The sequence below is a fragment of the Rattus rattus genome, chromosome 2 (assembly GCF_011064425.1).
Source record: "Rattus rattus isolate New Zealand chromosome 2, Rrattus_CSIRO_v1, whole genome shotgun sequence".
Taxonomy (NCBI): Eukaryota; Metazoa; Chordata; class Mammalia; order Rodentia; family Muridae; genus Rattus; species Rattus rattus.
The window spans coordinates 198,760,525-198,778,660 of NC_046155.1; the positions used below are offsets into that span (position 1 = coordinate 198,760,525).

Genomic DNA, 18,136 nt, shown 5'->3' on the forward strand with positions numbered 1-18,136 from the left:
CTCCTCCACTCTTCTAACATGCACATCCCTCCCCTTCCTGATAGTAGCCAGCATGGTATGTCTACACACAAGCATGATGACATCATCCACCCAGCGGTCTGTGGTCTGTCTCTCTACCTGTTTGATCTCTCCACATGCTTGATCCTAGCCCCGAACTCATTGCTAAGAAACATGAAGGGAGTTCATGTGTTTGCAAGCTAGTAAGTTAGCCTGCCTTGGTTTCCTCGGGTCAGGGGTAAGGGCATTGCTACTCATCCCTGCAGGCAGAATGAGCTTCACATTTGCAGTGGCACTTCTTCCTCCAGACTCACCACAGCCCTGGGAGGTGCCACACAGTATTGAGTTTATTTCACAGATGAGAAATGCTGTGTTTAGGGATCCCTAGTCTTAAAGGGTCAACTATCAAACCTGCCCTAATAAAGGAATGGACTTGGCTGGAAGAAAGAACCCAATACCCCTTCCATAGGTTCATCTCTAAGGGCTTAAATTCCTCCATGTAGGTCTCGACTCTTAAAATATGCCTCCATCTCCCAAACACCCGAGCTGGGGACCAGGTTTTTAATATATGGGCCTTTGGGAAACTTATCCAATCCATAGCAGTGAGCAAGACTGAGGGCATCCTGTAAGGCAGTGTCTGACTCAACTCCATCATCGGAACTTTTCATAGTGAGTAAGTTTCTGTGGCTCTGAGTTCCAATTAGGTGCATATTTTTTCTCTTTAACTTTCTGGGCTGGAGAGGTGGCTCAGTGGTTAAGAGCACTGACTGCTCTTCCAGAGGTCCTGAGTTCAATTCCCAGCAACCACGTGGTGGCTCACAACCATCTATAATGAGATCTGATGCCCTCTTCCTGTGTGTCTGAAGACAGTGACAGTATACTTATATATAATACATAAATAAATCTTTAAAAATAATTATTAAAAAACTAGCCTTTGGAACCTGCTTGGCCATTCAATTCAAAAGCCTGATCTCCGTGTGTCAGTGAGGTGGCTCAACAGGGATAGGCATTTGGGGTGGAAAAGGGAATAGTTCCACTCACTATCACTCCTAGTGAGCCTCTAGGAGAATCTTCCTGACCCCACAACTCTAGGTTCTGCTGTCCTAGAAGTTTTGGTTCCAGGGTAGGAAGTGCTCCTACCAGGAGCCACAACAAACATTCCATTGAACTGTAAGGTCAAACTTCTCCCTGGTCATTTTGGGCTTCTAATGCCCTTAAAAGAACAGGCTAAGAAAGGAATAACAGTGTTAGGAGGGGTGATAGATCCAGATTACCGTGGGAAAATTAGATTGCCTCTCTACAATGGAGATAAGAAGGATTATGTCTGGAGTAGAGGAGATTCCGCAGGATGTCTCTTGGTACTACCATATCCTGTGATTAAAGTCAATGGGAAACTACAGCAGCCTAATCCAAGCAGGATGACAAAGTATGTAGACCCATGAGGAATGAAGGTACGGGTCACTCCTCCAGGAAAAGAGCCAAGACCTGCTAAGGTGCTTGCAGAGGGTGGAGCAAATACAGGATAGATAGTAGAGGAAGGGAGTTATAAATACCAGCTAAGGCCACGTGACCAGTTGCAGAAATGAGGATTATAAGTAATATGAATACTTGTTTTACTTTGGAAGAACACATTGTCTTTCTTTCAATTTCTTTAACATCAGTTGGTATTTAAGTTGAGATACTAAAAGAATGTTCCCAAGGGACATTGTAAATTTTATTGTAATTGCATTGCCCCATTGTAAATTTACAAATGTGTTTGCGATTGTACAAGGAATAGTTATATCATGGTAGGCGTTTCATGACCTTGTTATTGTTTCTTGTGGACATGAGATATTATTTGTGTTATGTTGAGAAGGGGTGATTGTAATGGCTATTCCTGGTTGTCAACTTGACTATATCTGGAATGAACTACAATCCAGAATTGGAAGGCTCACCTGTGATCCTTATCTTGAGACTGGGAGATACAAGTTTCTGACCTGGATCTTGACATAGAGATCTTGAGACATAGTGGCTATGAATCCCAGGAGACTAAGGCGAGGAGATCTTTGGGTTCAAGGTCATCTGGGACAGAGCAAGTCCCAGATATAGGTGTGGTGGTACACACCTTTAATCTGGGCCACACCTTCTGCTAGATACTACACAAAGACATTAAAAAAGAAAGACTCTCTCCGCCTGCTTGCCTTGTGGGACTGAGCAACTGCTAGATCCTTGGACTTCCATCCATAGCTGCTGCTGACCATTGTTGGGGAGTTGGACTATAAACTGTAAGTCATCAACAAATCCCCTTACTATATAGAGACTACTTACTATAGAGTTCTGTGACTCTAGAGAATCCTGACTAATACACTGCCAAACTTAAGAAGTTGAGTTCTATCCCCAGAACAATCCCTCCGCCTACCACCCTAGCACACTGCTACTGCCCCCAAGATAGAAACAGAGAACTGCCTTGTTCATGTTGCCCTATCCTTCCCTTGCTCATGGACACAAGTAAAATTAAAAAGAGGAAAATAATTAAAAGGAGGAAGAGGTGTAGGAGTTTGGCAGGCTCACAGCTCTGCCAACAAACCAAATGACTTCTCTGCATCCCAAGTTCTCCTGGTGAGAAATCAGACGATGTCACTAGCTTTCTTAACATCTGTTGGGGTTACTTGGTATATCTTTCCAGCACAGGGCAGGGTGAGCAATCCAAAACTGTCTCTGAATTCTAGCCTACCTTACTTTGGGACTAACAGAGTTACAATGTTTTCCCACTAGGCTTGGAAATTATAAACTCGGAAGACTCAGTCCTGAAGCCAATGACCTTAACCTGCTTAAGGCTACAAAACCAGCATTGCCTTGCAGACTCCAAAAACCACTTTTAGCCCTAGGCCACCTACCACGTGATAAACCCTTCCTTCTGAAGGTCTAAATTGGATTTAGAGCCACAACTTCCTGCAGATAAAGTGAGCTTCATTATAAAAACCAAAGGTGGCATCAGGTTTTGATGTAGAAGGGCTGGCCATACAATCTCAGGGCAAAGGCTCAGCACCAAGCTGATGCTCCACCTCCTCTGCCTTGACTTTCTGGCAACTCCAACCAGCAGCCTCGCGTCCGCTGGCCCCCGCCCTCTTAACGTCACGGCCACTAGGTACAGTGCCCCCTAGGGGCCTCAGTTCCTCCCACGAGGAAGAGCCTGGTCGTTCCTGCTTGCTGGTCCTTTACTGTGCCGCTTGATTCTCTCTCTCTACTGCCTCCCTCGCCAACCAGGGGAGGAACTTGCAGCCGCATCTCGGTGCCTCCGGAGGACCAGTCACCCCGCGCTCTGCAGCGGCATGAGTGCCCGCCTTCCTCTCCTGCTACGCCAACTCGGCCACCAGCAGCTGCCCCCGGGCCCGGCGTGTCGCCTCCGTGAGCTGTGTCGATCCGGCAGCAGAAGCAGCAGCAGCGGAGGTGGTGACCCCGAGGGGTTGCGCGGGCGGCGGCTGCAGGATGGCCAAGCCTTCATCAGCCATAGCCCAGGCAGTCCGGAAGACCCCGGGATGGACTCAATCGTTAGGTGAGTGTCCGATTTGTCTATGCGCAGGTCCCTAATCAGGGACCCAAGGATGGGACAACGGCACTCTGCGGCTGGGAAACCCGAGGGACCGGTTCGTAGGGCAGGAGGCAGAAAGTGCTTGGTGCGGACTTACTAGAGACGCCTTACGATTGGCAGAGAGGGCCTGGGGGGCAAAGGGAGACGTCCGCAGTAAGGGACTCTGTAGATGAGGGCATCCCCCGGCCGGAGCGCGCCTCACGGACCGCACGCCCCACTCCACGTGCACCGCCCGCCTCCGGCTCTGATGCAACCGCGCCGGGCGTGGCGCCGACAGGAAAGGGGCGGTGCGGCCAAGGGCGGGAGAGAGGCAAGGAGGATGGCCCTGCCATCCCGCCACTGCTGCTGCACTGCTACTGGAGGAGGCGCGGGTGAAACCCGTTGCGGAAGCTCTCCAGGTCTGGGCATAGGGTCCGGAGCATCGCCGCTCAGAGAGCACACAGGCTGCGGTGTGGCTGTATCTGGAAAGTTCATTCCCTGTCCATTAGTGATCTGTGCAGACGCCGAGTCGCCTGGTCAGGCCCTATACCCCGAGTAGTGGGTTTGTTGGGCCACTGCTCTGCAGAGGCACCTACCTGCCAAAGGCGGGAAAGCCATTTTTTCGGTTTGACTCCCAACTGGGGCTATGGAAAAGATTACATGAGCAAAAATTATCTGATCCCAGGGATTGTCACACATCTAGCCCGCCACAAATAGTCATCATTTTTACAATAACCTAAACTGAGCTCTGCACATTTGGTGTAATGGGCATGACAGTAAAAACTTAAGGTTTAGTGAACTAAAAAGCAGGATTTAAAATGTTACAAGGATACTTTTGTAACAAGGAAAGCAAAATTCTCACAGTTTTTTGATAAAATCCAACATTTTATGGACACAAAAGTTTCAGTTTCATGTGGTTTTTCACATGCTGTGAAATAACCTTATTTCTATTTTTTCTTTTTCCCATTTTTATTGTTTAAAAATGTAAGCCAGGGGCTGGAGAGATGGCTCAGCGGTTAAGAGCACTGACTGCTCTTCCAGAGGTCCTGAGTTCAACTGCCAGCATCCACATGGTGGCTCACAACCATCTGTAATAGGATCCGATGCCCTCTTCTGGTGTGTCTGATGACAGCTACAGTATACTCATATACATAAAATAAATAAGATTTTTTTTTTTTAATGTAAGCTCAGTCTAGGGAGATTGCCTAGTTAACAAGGTACTGGCTAGAAGAAACATGAGGACCAAGTTCCATCCCTAGTACCCATGTGGACATGGTGGCATACTCTTGACGCCTCAGTCCCTGGGAAGCAGAAACATCTCAAGGCTCACTGGCCAGCCCACGTAGCATGATCCAAGAGCTCTAGACCAATGCCAGATGCTGTCTCCAAAACCAAGGTGAGCAACTCTTGAGGGACAGCATCCAAATTTAACCTGTGGTATGTACAAAACAACAACACACACGCACTGGAACATACATACATGAACCCATAAGTAAAAACATGCATGTGCTTACATAAGTAAGAGTATGCATGTGCTCTTAGCTAAGGGGTGTTAGTTTCCCTGGCTTGGCTTCTGAACCAGAGGATTTGTGCTTAGGAATCTGATGCCTTCCTTTTGCAAGAAGCCTGTATGTAGCATCAGGTGTGTGAGCAGGGACAAGATATTGGTCTCAGCATGTTTAACTGCAAATGGAAACCATAGTGCCATCTACCTCAATGAAGCAATTCTAAGATTTATACTAACTCAGCGATCCTAGAGTGTGTATCCTGAATACCTCTGGACCTCATATTTGTTTCCCATCGATTGGGTCTTGTAGCTGCTGTAGGCCAGGTGGCCATTTTAGCCAATGTAGCACTGCCTGATAGGATTTGAAAAGTGGAGAAGTGATCAGATTAGATGTCACCTGTTCGAAACCTTAGGGTGGAAGTTCTCACATCATCCATGGGCATCAGAGATGATATGGCATAAAATCACCAAGAAGCATAGTGACTTTTATACGGGGGCGTGGCTCCATGACTTGTGATTGGAAAAGTCATTTTTGGAAACTTCGTGATCTCTGATGGTTGTCTGTCATCTGATAGAATCCAGAAAGTATCAGCCCCCAAAACTCACCAAGTGGGTGACTGCAGTGTGGCTGTTCACGGTTCCCCGTGGATTCATATGTTGAAGGCTTAGGCCACAGAATGGTGCTCCTGAGGCCATTCTGGGGTGGAAACTTTGAGAAATGGGGCCTTGTAAGAGACGCTTATTATGATGAGTATTCTAAGTCTGCCCTGAAGGGAATGGTGAGGATTTGACTCAACGTCTCCTCTCCTTTCTGGTTCCTGACCAGAGGAGCTTTGCTCTGAGACACCCCTTGTGACAATGGCTGTCCTTGCTAGAGGCTACCAGATCGTACTGGAACGTCTTCCAGGCCCTGAGCCAAAACAAACCTTTTCTCTACCAGTTAATTGCTTCAGATATTTTATTAGAGTAATGGGGCAGTGACTAATATACCTGTGGACAATGGCATCGTTTAAGGATTGCTATTTCACCAGAATTCTTACGATACACAGGATGATCATATTAAAAAAAAAAAACAAAAAACTGTCAAACCATAAAAATGAGATTTTTATTTTTTTATTTAAAGATTCATTTAGGAAAGTCAGATCCTAAATTCAAAGCTTGAGAATTCTTCAGTTTATTGTTTTACTTTTGATACATAGGATAAAACAATTTTTTTGTCTAGATACCTTTAAAAATTCTTTAATGGAGTTCAAGAGATGACTCATTGGTTAAGAGCACATCCTGCTACTGTGGAAGATCCAAGTTTGGCTCCCAGCTCTCACATTGGTGAGCTGGCTCCCAGCCATCCATAACCTCAGCTCAGGACATGTTAATCCCTCTTGTATCCTTCATACATATACACTTAATTAAAGTAGTTTCCATCAATATAATAAATATGTTTTGGAAAGAAAAGAGTATGCAGTCATTTAACCAACAGCAGTTTTTTCGTTTGGTTTTTTTTGTTTGTTTGTTTTTTTGTTTTTTTAGTGGTTCATAAATTGGTGATGTGGCTTTCCTTGTCCAACCTAGATTTGTTGGAATAATGTATATAAGACAACATTACTAATTTCAGATTCAGCTCATGCATAAAACTGAAAAAGAGCCATGATGCCTGTCCCCCACCCCCACCCCCGTTTTGCTGCTATAGTAAAACACCACAGGCTGAATAGTTATAAAGATTTCTCATTCTTTTGGAGGCTGAGAAGCCAAGGGGCTGGCATATGGCAAGGGCTTTGCTATATCACAACAAAGCTGAAGGCAGAAGGGCAAGGCAAGAGAGATGCAGATGTGAACTAGCCAGCCTTTCCATCATCCCATGACAACGGCATGAATCCATTCCACCTACTAATGGTCCCATATCAGCACCATTACACCAGAAATTAAGTCTCCAACACATAAGCTTGGGGGAATCCTCTCAAACCATAGTGAAACCCAAAGATAACATCCTAAGCAAAGGCTCCAGAATGGCCCCCAAGATGGCTACTCATCACTCCTGATCTCTGGTCTTGTCACCTCCGAGCTAGTGAGAGATAAAAGGAGCCAGGTTGTGTGTGGTCCTCTTACTACACAATCCTTCTTGTGGCCAGAAGCTAATCACGTGATCCCAGCCAGCTGCCGGAGAGAGACTGGGATACTTGTGCAGTTGAAACTCAGAATCTTATTATTGAAAAAGAGTTCAGAAGACTATCCAGAGGAAGTAGTTGGGGTTAGCTTTATTTTTGAAGATATTATGTAAGTGTATCTGATAATGGCCAAAGCAAAGAGTTATAAACCGGCTCTCCACTCTTTTTTTTAACCGTGGACCATTTCTCTCAACACTACTGGCCATCTTTGGAGGAGTTGTCTGTGGACGTCAGCTCTGTATTCCTAGAAGGATCCTTCTTTTACCTTTGAAAGAGCTGAGAAGTTAAATGAAGACTTCTGTTAACAAGCGCTTGCTCTGGGCACTGGGGGATGAGGATAAGCGTGCAGTGCATTGATGATATTCAGTAACGTGGCCAGCTGTTTTCTCCTACACTCAGGCGTGGTCACAGCTAGCCACAGGGAGAACGAGGAGGAATGAAGTTGTTAGAACAAGGCAGCTTTGTGCTCATCTTGCAGGCTTAATGCAGTTAGCCAGGCAGAGGCGACTAAGCTGGTGGTGGGGGCAGAATTAGAGACAGATCACTCACAGGGGTCGTGTTAGTGTCATGCTAAGCTTAAACCTTTACCCACCAATCTTCAGTAACAGAAAAAAAAATGAGTTTTAGCTACACTGTTCCCAGTCAGAATTGAAGTTTTCTCCCCAAGGGCATAGACTCATCTTTGGAAACATTTCTGCTACTTTTTGGATCTTTGGGGCCTGGGAATGCTCCTGCATTGTTTATCTCTGGAAATAAGATATACCTAGCCAGTTGCGGGTGGGTACCCCAGCCAATTTTAATGTTTAATGCATTGTTGGGCCGCCTTGTGTAGCTATTATCTTCGTTCTGCCCCGTACCTCATCTATTTTAGGTCTGACAACTGGTTGTTTGTTTTTTTAATTATTTATTTTTATTCTGTGTGTGTGGGAGTTTGGTCTGCATGTATGCCTGTGCACCAACAATGTGCCTGTTGCCCTCGGAGGCCCTAAAAAGGGCATCCAAACCTGTGGACCTAGAATTACGGATGGTAGTTAGCCTCTGTGTGAGTGCTGGAAATGAAACAGTGGTCCTTTGGAAGAGCAAGTGGTACCCTTAACTGCTGAGCCATTTCTCTAAGCCCTTGATAGCTAACTTTTAAGTTTAGTTTATTGAGGGTGGGCAAGACTGGAGGGGTTTCTGTTATGAATTCTTATGTTTAAGACCATGACCGATCCCGACAAGGAGCAACAGGAGAGAGCGAGGGTTCGTTTGACTTTATAGTTCAAGTGGACATTGTCTGCAGCAAAAGTATGGTGCTAGGAGCAGAAGGCACTTGGGCACGTTGTACCTGGAGTGAAGGGAAGCGAGAGTAAACAGAAATAGGGCCAGGCTATAAAACCTTCAGGCCCACTTCCTCCAGCAAGGCTCTGCCTCTTTAAAGGTTCTCAACCTTCGAAGACAGCAGTAGCAGCTGGGGGTCAAGGGTTCAAACACATAATTCACGGAGGATGCTGCACATTCATACAGGCAGTTTTAGTCACAGGAAGAAGAAAACATAATAAAATAAACATAAAAACAATAACAAAAAGGGGAAGAGCCACTGAGATCTACCTGTTATGTAAGTGAGGATGTCAGAATCTATAGATGTCCCCTCCACCCCCACGCCCCCCAGTATACTGCAGGCCTGAGTGCCAGGTATGGCTGTTTTCCACGGGCCATGTTCCAGAAACCTCTGGCACTTATTTAAAATGACCCATTCTTGGGCCCCAGCCCAGAATATTGAATCAGACTTTCTGAGATGAACCTTGATGTTGATCATGCTTCCCAGAGGATTCTCAGTCAGAAGTGCTTGGTGTGTTACCTCCTCTGGACCAAGCAAAAATATGGATTCAGCTGGGCCTAGAGTAGTTTAGCAGCAGGTCTGCCAGACTGGGTGACAACGCAGCATAGAAACCTCGTCACCCATGGCTGGAGAAGTAATCTAATGTTTTCAGAATGGTTTCACGCATTAGCACAATATTGAAGTTATTTCCCCAGGGACTGAACTGCCTCCTCCCAAGTGGATGAAACTAGAAACCAGATAATTGCTAACAGTGCACACTTGCCTGGCCACTGACTCTGTTAGCCTCTGTGACATTACGAAAGTTAACGCCCATGCAAGTTTTGAGCTCTTCGTGGTCTTCTGAGCACACCACTCCCTGCATCCCCTTCTTGTATGGGGGCTCAGCACCTTCCACTCCACAATTCCTCAGCCACCACTCTACAAGGTGGGAGACAGTTATTTTTTTGTGAGTTACTATTAGCGTTACAGAGTAATGATTACTCTTGAAAGTTGTTAGGTGCATGTAATAAAGTTGTCCTGAAGGGCTGGAGAGATGGCTCAGTGGTTAAGAGCACTGGTTGCTCTTCCAGAGGTCCTGAGTTCAATTCCCAGCAACCACGTGGTGCCTCACAGCCATCTGTAATGGGATCCGATCCCCTTTTCTGGTGTGTCTGCAGACAGCTATGGTGTACTAGTCAATTAAAGAAAAAATAAAAATAAAGTTGTCCTGAAGCCATCAGTCACTTGCAATACTTGTCCAGCTGCTGTTAGACCCCAGGCTTGCCCAGCCATCTCTGGAGGTGAATGATGTTTTAACACTGAAACTGGGTGCTGCTTTGAGTAGCTTTTCAGTCTGTTCTGAGAGGCAGAAACAAACAGCAGACTGCTGGAGACTCTGTGCCAGTACATGCTGCCGGCATCAGTAGTTCTTGATGCCTGGGTGCCCTCCCTCACTCTCTGATCAGTCTCTGTTATCTGATTCGCTCCCAGCAGCAAGCTTTGTAAAGACACACATTGTGCCTGTCCTGTCTAATCATCAACAAAGAAATGACTGTGTTCTCTCTCTCTCTCTCTCTCTCTCTCTCTCTCTCTCTCTCTCTCTCTCTCTCTCTCCCTCCCTCTCCCCCTCCCTCCATGTAGAGACGTCATTCACAATTCCAAAGAAGTGCTGAGCTTGTTGCAAGAAAAGAACCCTGCCTTTAAGCCAGTTCTTGCTGTGATTCAGGTAAGCTGTGAACATGGTGCTCTTTTAGTATTTAGGATGCAATTTAGCAAATGCTTATAAGCAGAGACCAGACGCATGTCCTGTCAGTGGCGAGCACTGTTATGTAGTTTTCTTCTGGTGGATTGTAGGTTAGGCACAGCTCTGTTAAGAGTCAGTTATCTTTCCGAGTGGTAGGTGACTCATTGAGGTCAGGAGGTAGGCACCGTAAATCGTAGGACACAGAGTAGTTACTCACCCACATGTACTTATGTGTACTTGATATGGCTGGCAAGTCCGTTCTCTCTTGTTTCTGGGGGAAGACAAGTGGGTAATGGCATCTGCACATTAATGTATGACAGCCCACATGCCAAAGGCACGAGTGTGTTGGCATTCTGTGTTTGTCCTTTGGCTGCTGCCCCTTAGTCCTGAGCTGCAGTGTCATTGGCATCCTTGTGTGGTGGCAGGTGCAGGGAAATAACAGCATGAGCCAGGCCTGGAAGCAATTTGGCCCAGAAGCTGATCTATTACTGTGATGCTTGGCAGGCTGGCCCAGTATCAGGAGAGCAGCCTGTGGTATGTGGCCAATGGTGCCTCGGTTTGTGAGATTGTAGGACTGTGTTTATGTAACCTGAATCCTTTGGGAAGCTTCCATATCCCCTCCTAACAGAGGAGTTGCTTTGGGAACTTGGGCTCCTGAGAATCTGGTTACATGTTGCCATTCAACCTAAGTACAAACATCCAAATTCCTGTTTTGGTGGTTCACACAGCACAGTGCTAGCTATGTAGCCATGATGATGTCATTTTTCTATATCCCATGTTTTAGTTACTTTTCTGTTGCTGTGTCAAAACGCCATAACTGACCCTGGTAGCTTATAAAAGGAAGTAGTCGGTTGGGGTATAGTTTCAGAGAGTTAGAGCTTATTACCTAGCAAAGACAAGGAGGTATGAACGACTAGGAAATAACATCTTGATCCTCCACTAGGAGGCAGAGAGAGACACTGGGAATAATGCAAGTCTATTGAAACCTCCAGGCCACCCCCAGCAACACACCTCCTCCAACAAGGCCACACCTCCTAATCCTTCCCAAACAGTTCCACCAATAGAGAACCAAGTATTCAAGTTTATAATCCTATAGGGGCCATTCTCATTCAAACCACCATAGCTTGTAACATGCAATCTATCATTTTTTAAAGGATATAATTTGTTAGTCTAAGAAGTTTATATGTATATAACTCCAGCTGCTAGCCCAGTTTTGATAGGCAATAAGAGTCTTTTCTGCCATTTTCTTATCTTTTTATTAAGACCACTCCTGTTCATTGTCTTCACAACTGTGATGTCTGTGTTGTGTTTGGTACACATTGTCAAGGTATTTCACACCGTAACATTCTCCTTTCTGCTTCTTTGCCTTTAGGCAGGAGATGACCACCTGATGCAGAATGTGAACCAGAATTTGGCCAAGGAGGTGAGAGCCAGCGATTCTAGCAGTTCATTAGAATTCCCAACGGTGTATTCTCTTGTGGTGACCAAGAATCTTGTGTTCCCTTTCAGGCTGGCCTGGACATCACTCACATCTGCCTACCTCCAGACAGTGGAGAGGATGAGGTAATGTCGGCCTAGCTCATTTCCTTTCCTCCTCGGGCCTATGGGCATCTTCTGGGGTGGTGGGCACAGGTCCAGCCTTCTCTTGTGGCCGAGTTTCCATGGAGACGTGATCTCCTTTCCCTGTGCTGTCGAAGCTCCTGATCGCCTTCTCCCTTGCAGTTGGTTTCTACTGGGACGTTATGGTGACTGCGGCTGTTTATATCCAGTAGAAGCAGCAGGGTCTCATGAAAAAATTGTTGGGGTCAGGGGGTGTGTTGAAACTCAGCTCTGGTTTTATTTACTCTGTTCTAAAAGCATCAACTTGGACCATTCCTTCAACATCTTAGGGTCAGCACAGCATTACCGATACAATATAGGGACAGGACAAGGTGATTGTCAAGAGTCCTCTCTAGGACTAACACTCTGGGACTCCTCCATTGGCATTTTGGAGACAGCTGAAAGACTCTCCATCCTGGATCACACGTTCTAGTCGTGTCTGCCAGCATCATTCCCCAGTGTGCCGTGGTCCTGGGCTGGGGCATGAGACCTTGTGACTAACTTTTTTCTGGCTGATTGCAGCAGGGAGAGTTAGGGATAGGATCAGAGTTAGGGTTAGACTTCCTGGGACAGGATCTGGATTGATAAAGTTTGATGGTTTGTTTGCAGGGATGGGGTGTAAAGATCAGATATGAATGACGTTCGGAGATCAGTAGTCACTGGCTAGGAAAAGCATCCCAAAGTCAAGAGAGCTGCTGTACTTCCATCCCACTAGCATCTCTGTAGTGTGCTGCCAAATTGAAGATGGTAGAGTCAACTCTATCTGTCATAGCCACATTCTCACCGGAGTCAGAGCCATTCCGCTAATTATGACTAGGTACAGAGACTTATTAGATGAGGAACGACACCCAGCAGATACCTAAAACTGCCAGCCGTACAGACCCTACGTATGGCACGGTATGGCTTCTCTCTGGCTTAACTAAGATTGTTGATGCTCTCATGCTTTGGTATTGTTACTCAGGAAAAGAAAAGTTACATAAGCACTGACACTGTGATGCTACAATGCTGACTACGGAGCCCAAGTGCTCCGAAGTGACAACGCCCCCATACACAGGTGTAGATGTGCTAGACAAGGTGTCGATTCATGTCCGGTTGGTTCTAGGTCTCATCGCACTACTCAGTGAGGTGTCCAGTTTCAAACTAATGAATTGTTTATTTCTGGAACTTTCCCTTGACTGTCTTTTTGTAACACAGTTGATGAAGGGTAACTGAAACCTTGGAGTGTGAAGTAACTTGTAGTCCCCTGTAGGGCTGGGCAGAAAGGTTTTCAATTATAGGAAGGAGTAAAAGCTTATGTGTGAGATGAGATGAGGCCTCTCTCATGAAACCTTGGTGATAATAGATCAGAGAAAGTTGCTACCCAGACCAGCCTGTTCCCAAGGGACACTGTCTTGTGTGTTCAGCCTGAGGGTGTCCCAAAGTTCAGGCATCTGAAGAGAGAAAGCTTGACCAAAAGTTTGCTTTCAGACGTTTCTAGGTTTTGCTTGGTTAGTGGGAACTAGCAGTCAGTCCAGCCACGGATGACATGGGAGTGAGCTTTTGTAGTCTGTCTTCCTGTGTTCTGAGGAACTGTCATGAACTGAGTCTTCTCCTATGGGGAAAAGTGATTCTCTATAGGTTGTGGGTGAAGGTCTCCAGTGTCTCTTTCCTAGCATCTCAGGTAAAGTTCATTGCCTGACTAATAAGGCCAGCCCCTGCAGATGTTCTTCCCTCTAATGATGTTTTCTGCAAACCACAAATCTGTTCTGCTGCACCTACTTGTCTGGCCACACTGCGAAAAGGAGAAGGGGAAATGAAGTCTTAATGCCATTTTGATCATTTCTAAGGAAGAAGGGAAGCTAAGTATTGAACAAGCAGTTAATACTGTGTTTGACAGTTGTGGTGTGTACCAACCATGAAGGCACCAGCGGAGACAGAATCCAAAGAAGCAGGTCGGCCATTTGCAGGACACCCACTGCACACCATCACATCTTCATTTCTTTAGACAGTTTCAGTGGTGTAGCCCAGGCTAGCCATGAAAACACTATGAAGCTCAGTCTGGCTTTAAACTCATGATCCCCCTGCCCCAGTCTCCTAAGATTATGTATGGTTGCACACCCAACATATTTTTATAAGGATTTGTCTACTCCCACTCCTTCGGTGTAGGGGCTGAAATTTCAGTGAGTGTAGAATTACTATGTTGAGCATCTTAATTCATTAAGCTTCTATATTCCCCATTTCGTTTTGTTTTTATTAGTGCTTTCTTGCTCTCATTATAGTAATGGCAAGTCCCTTACTTTCTCCTGTACTCTGCTTCCATGGATTCACTGACCACACTCACCCTGTGACTCTTCTCCCTTTGACCTGCTTTTTACTTTTTACATTGCCAATCACCTTTAGAACTTATATTATTACTACAATTGGGGTGGGGCTTGCTTCCCTATTAGCATATCATGTTTTTATTAGCATATCATGTTTTCCACAGTAGGTTTGCTCACAGCTAGCTGTTAGATACCTTGCTTAGAACTTGTACAAAACTGATGCTTGGAGCGTTTGTTTGTTTGATTTAAGTATGTGAGTGCTGTGCCTAGGGAGCCCCTGGAGCTTGCAAGCCCCTGACATGGAAATGTGGGACAGGTCCTCTAGGGGAGCAGCTGAGCCTCTTCTCCAGCTCCCAACTTCATGCACAAAGTTTGTTTTAGAGGCAAAACAACAACAACAACAACAAAAAAGTTGTCAATCCAAGCCCTTTAAAAATACTTTGGTGAAGACAGCAGACCAGTGGGTTGTAGCCAGAAATGCCAGTCTCTGCTATAAACCTCAGGCTCTCTGATGGCTGTGTTGAGACCTCTGTGTTGTCTGCTATAAGCCTCTGAAGGCCTCTGGAGTTGTTGGAAGCTACGTGTGTTATTACGCTCCGAATGAACGTCACCAGCCAGCCAGTCAGGAGGGTGTTAGATTAAATAAATCCGTAGGCAGCAAACGGCTATAAAGGGGATTAAAGACAGCCCAGGATAATTTATCCCCGGATCTTTGACATGTTACCTTTTCCTGGAAACTTCAGTTCACAACTGAATGAATGAGACAAATATTCTTTCTGTACAGAATAACATTTTCCTTCTCTACCAGATGGTAGTAATAACACAGATATTGTTAATAAGCAATAAAATAAAAATGGCAAAGTGACACTTCCTTTGAATGGGACGCACGTACACGGGATCTTTCTACTTCTGAGTCAGTTTTTTTGCTAAGTGAAGTGAATAAGTCTGAGAGTTTGATCTTCTTTCGAAGCCTCAGGAAAGGCTCCTTGTGCGACACTTGGACCCAGTGAACCAGAGGGCTGTGACTGGCTGGACTCACTGTTGGGAGACCTCTCTAGATCAAGTGATTGCTTGGACCCCTAGGTTCCATTGGACCTGTTTGGGGTCCTTGGCTGCCTGCTTGCAGATCTCCCTCAACACTGGAATGCTTGACTTCACGTGGTCATTGGCAGGGAGTTTGGCTTTTGTCTGTTAAACTGAAGTAGCGGCGATGCTTTGGCGTTTCATTCTTTTCTGGCACACGGAGGGACCTTGGGAACTATGAAGCCACTGAAAGCTTTATCCATGCAGGTTTCTTTGGGGCTCCTCTAAGCATTCTGTAAAGAGGAAAACAGACTCTTCTCTGTACCTCACTCCTGAGGAATAAAAAGAAACTAACGGATACATTTTTAGGAATTGGTGTGTATGTGTGTATACACGCACAGGTGTCTGTGTGCACATGTGGCTGCAGGTGCACATGCACACCATAGCCAGAGGACAAACTCAGGAGCCATCCATCTCTTTGCATTTGTGGCTCAGGATCTCTCATTGGCAGAGAGCTCACCTTGCAGGCTGGGCTGACTGGTTAGGAAATCCCAAAGGTCTACATGTTCTCACTTCCCCAGTACTGGGATCACAGGTCTATACTACCAAGGCCAACCTTTTTTTGTTTTTGTTTTTTTGTTTTTTTTGTTTGTTTGTTTTTGTTTGGTTTTTTTTTGTTTTGTTTTGTTTTGTTTTTTTTGGTTCTTTTTTTTGGAGCTGGGGACCGAACCCAGGGCCTTGTGCTTCCTAGACAAGCGCTCTACCACTGAGCTAAATCCTCAACACCTCTTTTTTTGTTTTAATAAAGTCACCAGTGAACACACATGTTACCAGTGTGCCACCTCTGGGTCTATGAGAAATCCTTTTTCTCCCTTATCAACTCTTTTTACTAGCTCTTCCTTTCACAGAGCTGTTTTCTGTTTAGATCATAGATGAAATCCTGAAGATTAATGAAGACCCCAGAGTGCATGGCCTTGCCCTTCAGATCTCTGAAGATTCATTGTGCAACAAAGTTCTCAATGCTTTGAAACCGGAAAAAGATGTGGACGGGTAAGAAAGGAAATAACCAGTAGTAGTCAATCTTATTGATAAGTAACTGTAGTGATTTTTTTTTTAATCTAAATTTCAATTTTTTGTAACTCGGTAATTAGTTTAAATAGCTTAGAAGGTAGAGAATTTTTAAGATTCTGTGGATGAAAGTCATGTATCTTGGAAAATATATGTTTGTTTGGAGATAATCCTGCACCATCATAGCTACTCGAGCAAGCTCCTGTTTTTCTGACTGAGTCTTTAGCCAGAAATAATCTTCCCTAGGTAATTCTACCAAACAGTGAAAGAAAGACTGAGACCTGATTCCCCGGAGCCCCAAAGCATCCTTTACTCCTAGACTGGCTGAGGAAAAATAACAACGCATGCTTTTATTAATAATGCGAGCATCTAATTAAATTTGAGGTGGGGGCAGGGATTATGAGAATTGGGTGTTTTGTGGAATGCCATGGTAAAATGTAAGTAAGTATCATGGGATAGTGAATGCCGTCAGCCTACAATGGGGAAAAAGTGTGTTTCCTAGAGAGTAAACACTCTATTTTCTTATATGGAGGCACAGGAAATAATTCGACATGTAACTGAACAGCAGGGCTTTTTTCAGACGGTAAGGTTGGAAACAAATTTATAAGGTTAGACTTCTGCCTAATGTATCTCTCAGCAGCTGGATTGAATGCTTGGTAATTCACTAAACTATGCTGGCTTATTGTCTTTCATCCTTTTTTACAAGGGCTAGACAGACTCAAACAAGAGTTAGAATGTTGTGTAAGGGCTGGGCTGTAATTCAGTGGGAGGACGTGTGCATAGGTAAGGCACTTGAGTTCTCTGGAATATAGATATGGATGGATGGATGGATGGATGGATGGATGGATGGATGGATGGATGGATGGGTGGATGGATGGATGGATGATAAAAGCTCCAATTCTATAGCAGAATGATCATAAAGGAAGAAGATGCGGTAGTGGACCAGGAAGCCCAAGGATATAGTTTCAGACATTTCATACAAAGAAAGAACCATAAAAATCTCCTGAGTGTCTTCATTCTGTTACTTCAGAATGAAGTAGAGAACATCATCTTGGCAACCCGTGTAAGTTCTTTGTTCTAGACCTGAGTGGAGCAAAGCTCACAGAACGCTCTGAATAGCAAGTGTGTGGTTTCTTGATGTTCTCCCTTCATTTTGCAAGGAAATTAATACTGAGGTTATGTGGAAGTTGACCTGCGACCTCTGGATTGAGAGACTCAGTCCTGAAGTCTGAAAGTAGACAGCTGATTGGGGAGATTGTTGCAGCCATTGAAAGTGTCTCTGGGGGGCTGGAGAGATGGCTCAGTGGCTAAGAGCAGACTGCATTTCCAGAGGTCCTGAGTTTAATTCCCAGCACCCGCACGACAGCACACTGTGGCTCTAATTGTCTGTAATCTACTGTCTAGTTCTAATTCTAGGGGCTCTGACATCTTCAAACATGCAGGCAAAATGCCAATGCACACAAAGTGTTTCTGGAGCTGGGAAGTGCAGCCCTGTGTGGCCTTGTTCTGGGTCCTAGGGAGGTTCCTGCATTGAGATGAGAGAGGGCATCCTCCCATTTCCTGCTTCCTCTTCCGTCATGGCTTGCTCCTGTATGCCACCCCTGGATGATTTGTGACTCACCTGTTCTCTTCCTTTCAAAATCAGGGTGACCGATGTCAATCTAGGGAAGCTGGTGCGAGGTGACGCTCCTGAGTGTTTTGTTTCGCCCTTGGCCAGAGCTGCAGTAGAACTCATTGAGAAATCAGGTCTGAGATGATCAATTCTGTTTCTTGGGGCTTTTGCTTTGTTTTGTTTTTCAATGAGCATTTGTTGGTGGAAGACCCTAAATGAAAAATAGAAGAGAAATTCTATTTTCTACTTATAATTTTTTTTTGAATAATGACTT

At 45.2% G+C, this 18,136-nt stretch overlaps 1 protein-coding gene across 1 annotated transcript in view; it reads left to right on the forward strand.

Annotated features, from left to right (window-relative positions):
• Nucleotides 1–3,137: 3,137 nt before the first annotated feature.
• Nucleotides 3,138–18,136, forward strand: part of Mthfd1l (methylenetetrahydrofolate dehydrogenase (NADP+ dependent) 1 like) — a 189,494-nt gene continuing 174,495 nt past the window's right edge. Inside the window, exons 1-6 of the mRNA XM_032894796.1 lie at nucleotides 3,138–3,532; nucleotides 10,158–10,242; nucleotides 11,633–11,683; nucleotides 11,770–11,823; nucleotides 16,108–16,232; nucleotides 17,896–17,996. Of these exons, the coding sequence (XP_032750687.1) occupies nucleotides 3,309–3,532; nucleotides 10,158–10,242; nucleotides 11,633–11,683; nucleotides 11,770–11,823; nucleotides 16,108–16,232; nucleotides 17,896–17,996 (640 nt within the window). The 5' untranslated portion in view covers nucleotides 3,138–3,308. The remainder of the gene's footprint in view (nucleotides 3,533–10,157; nucleotides 10,243–11,632; nucleotides 11,684–11,769; nucleotides 11,824–16,107; nucleotides 16,233–17,895; nucleotides 17,997–18,136) is intronic.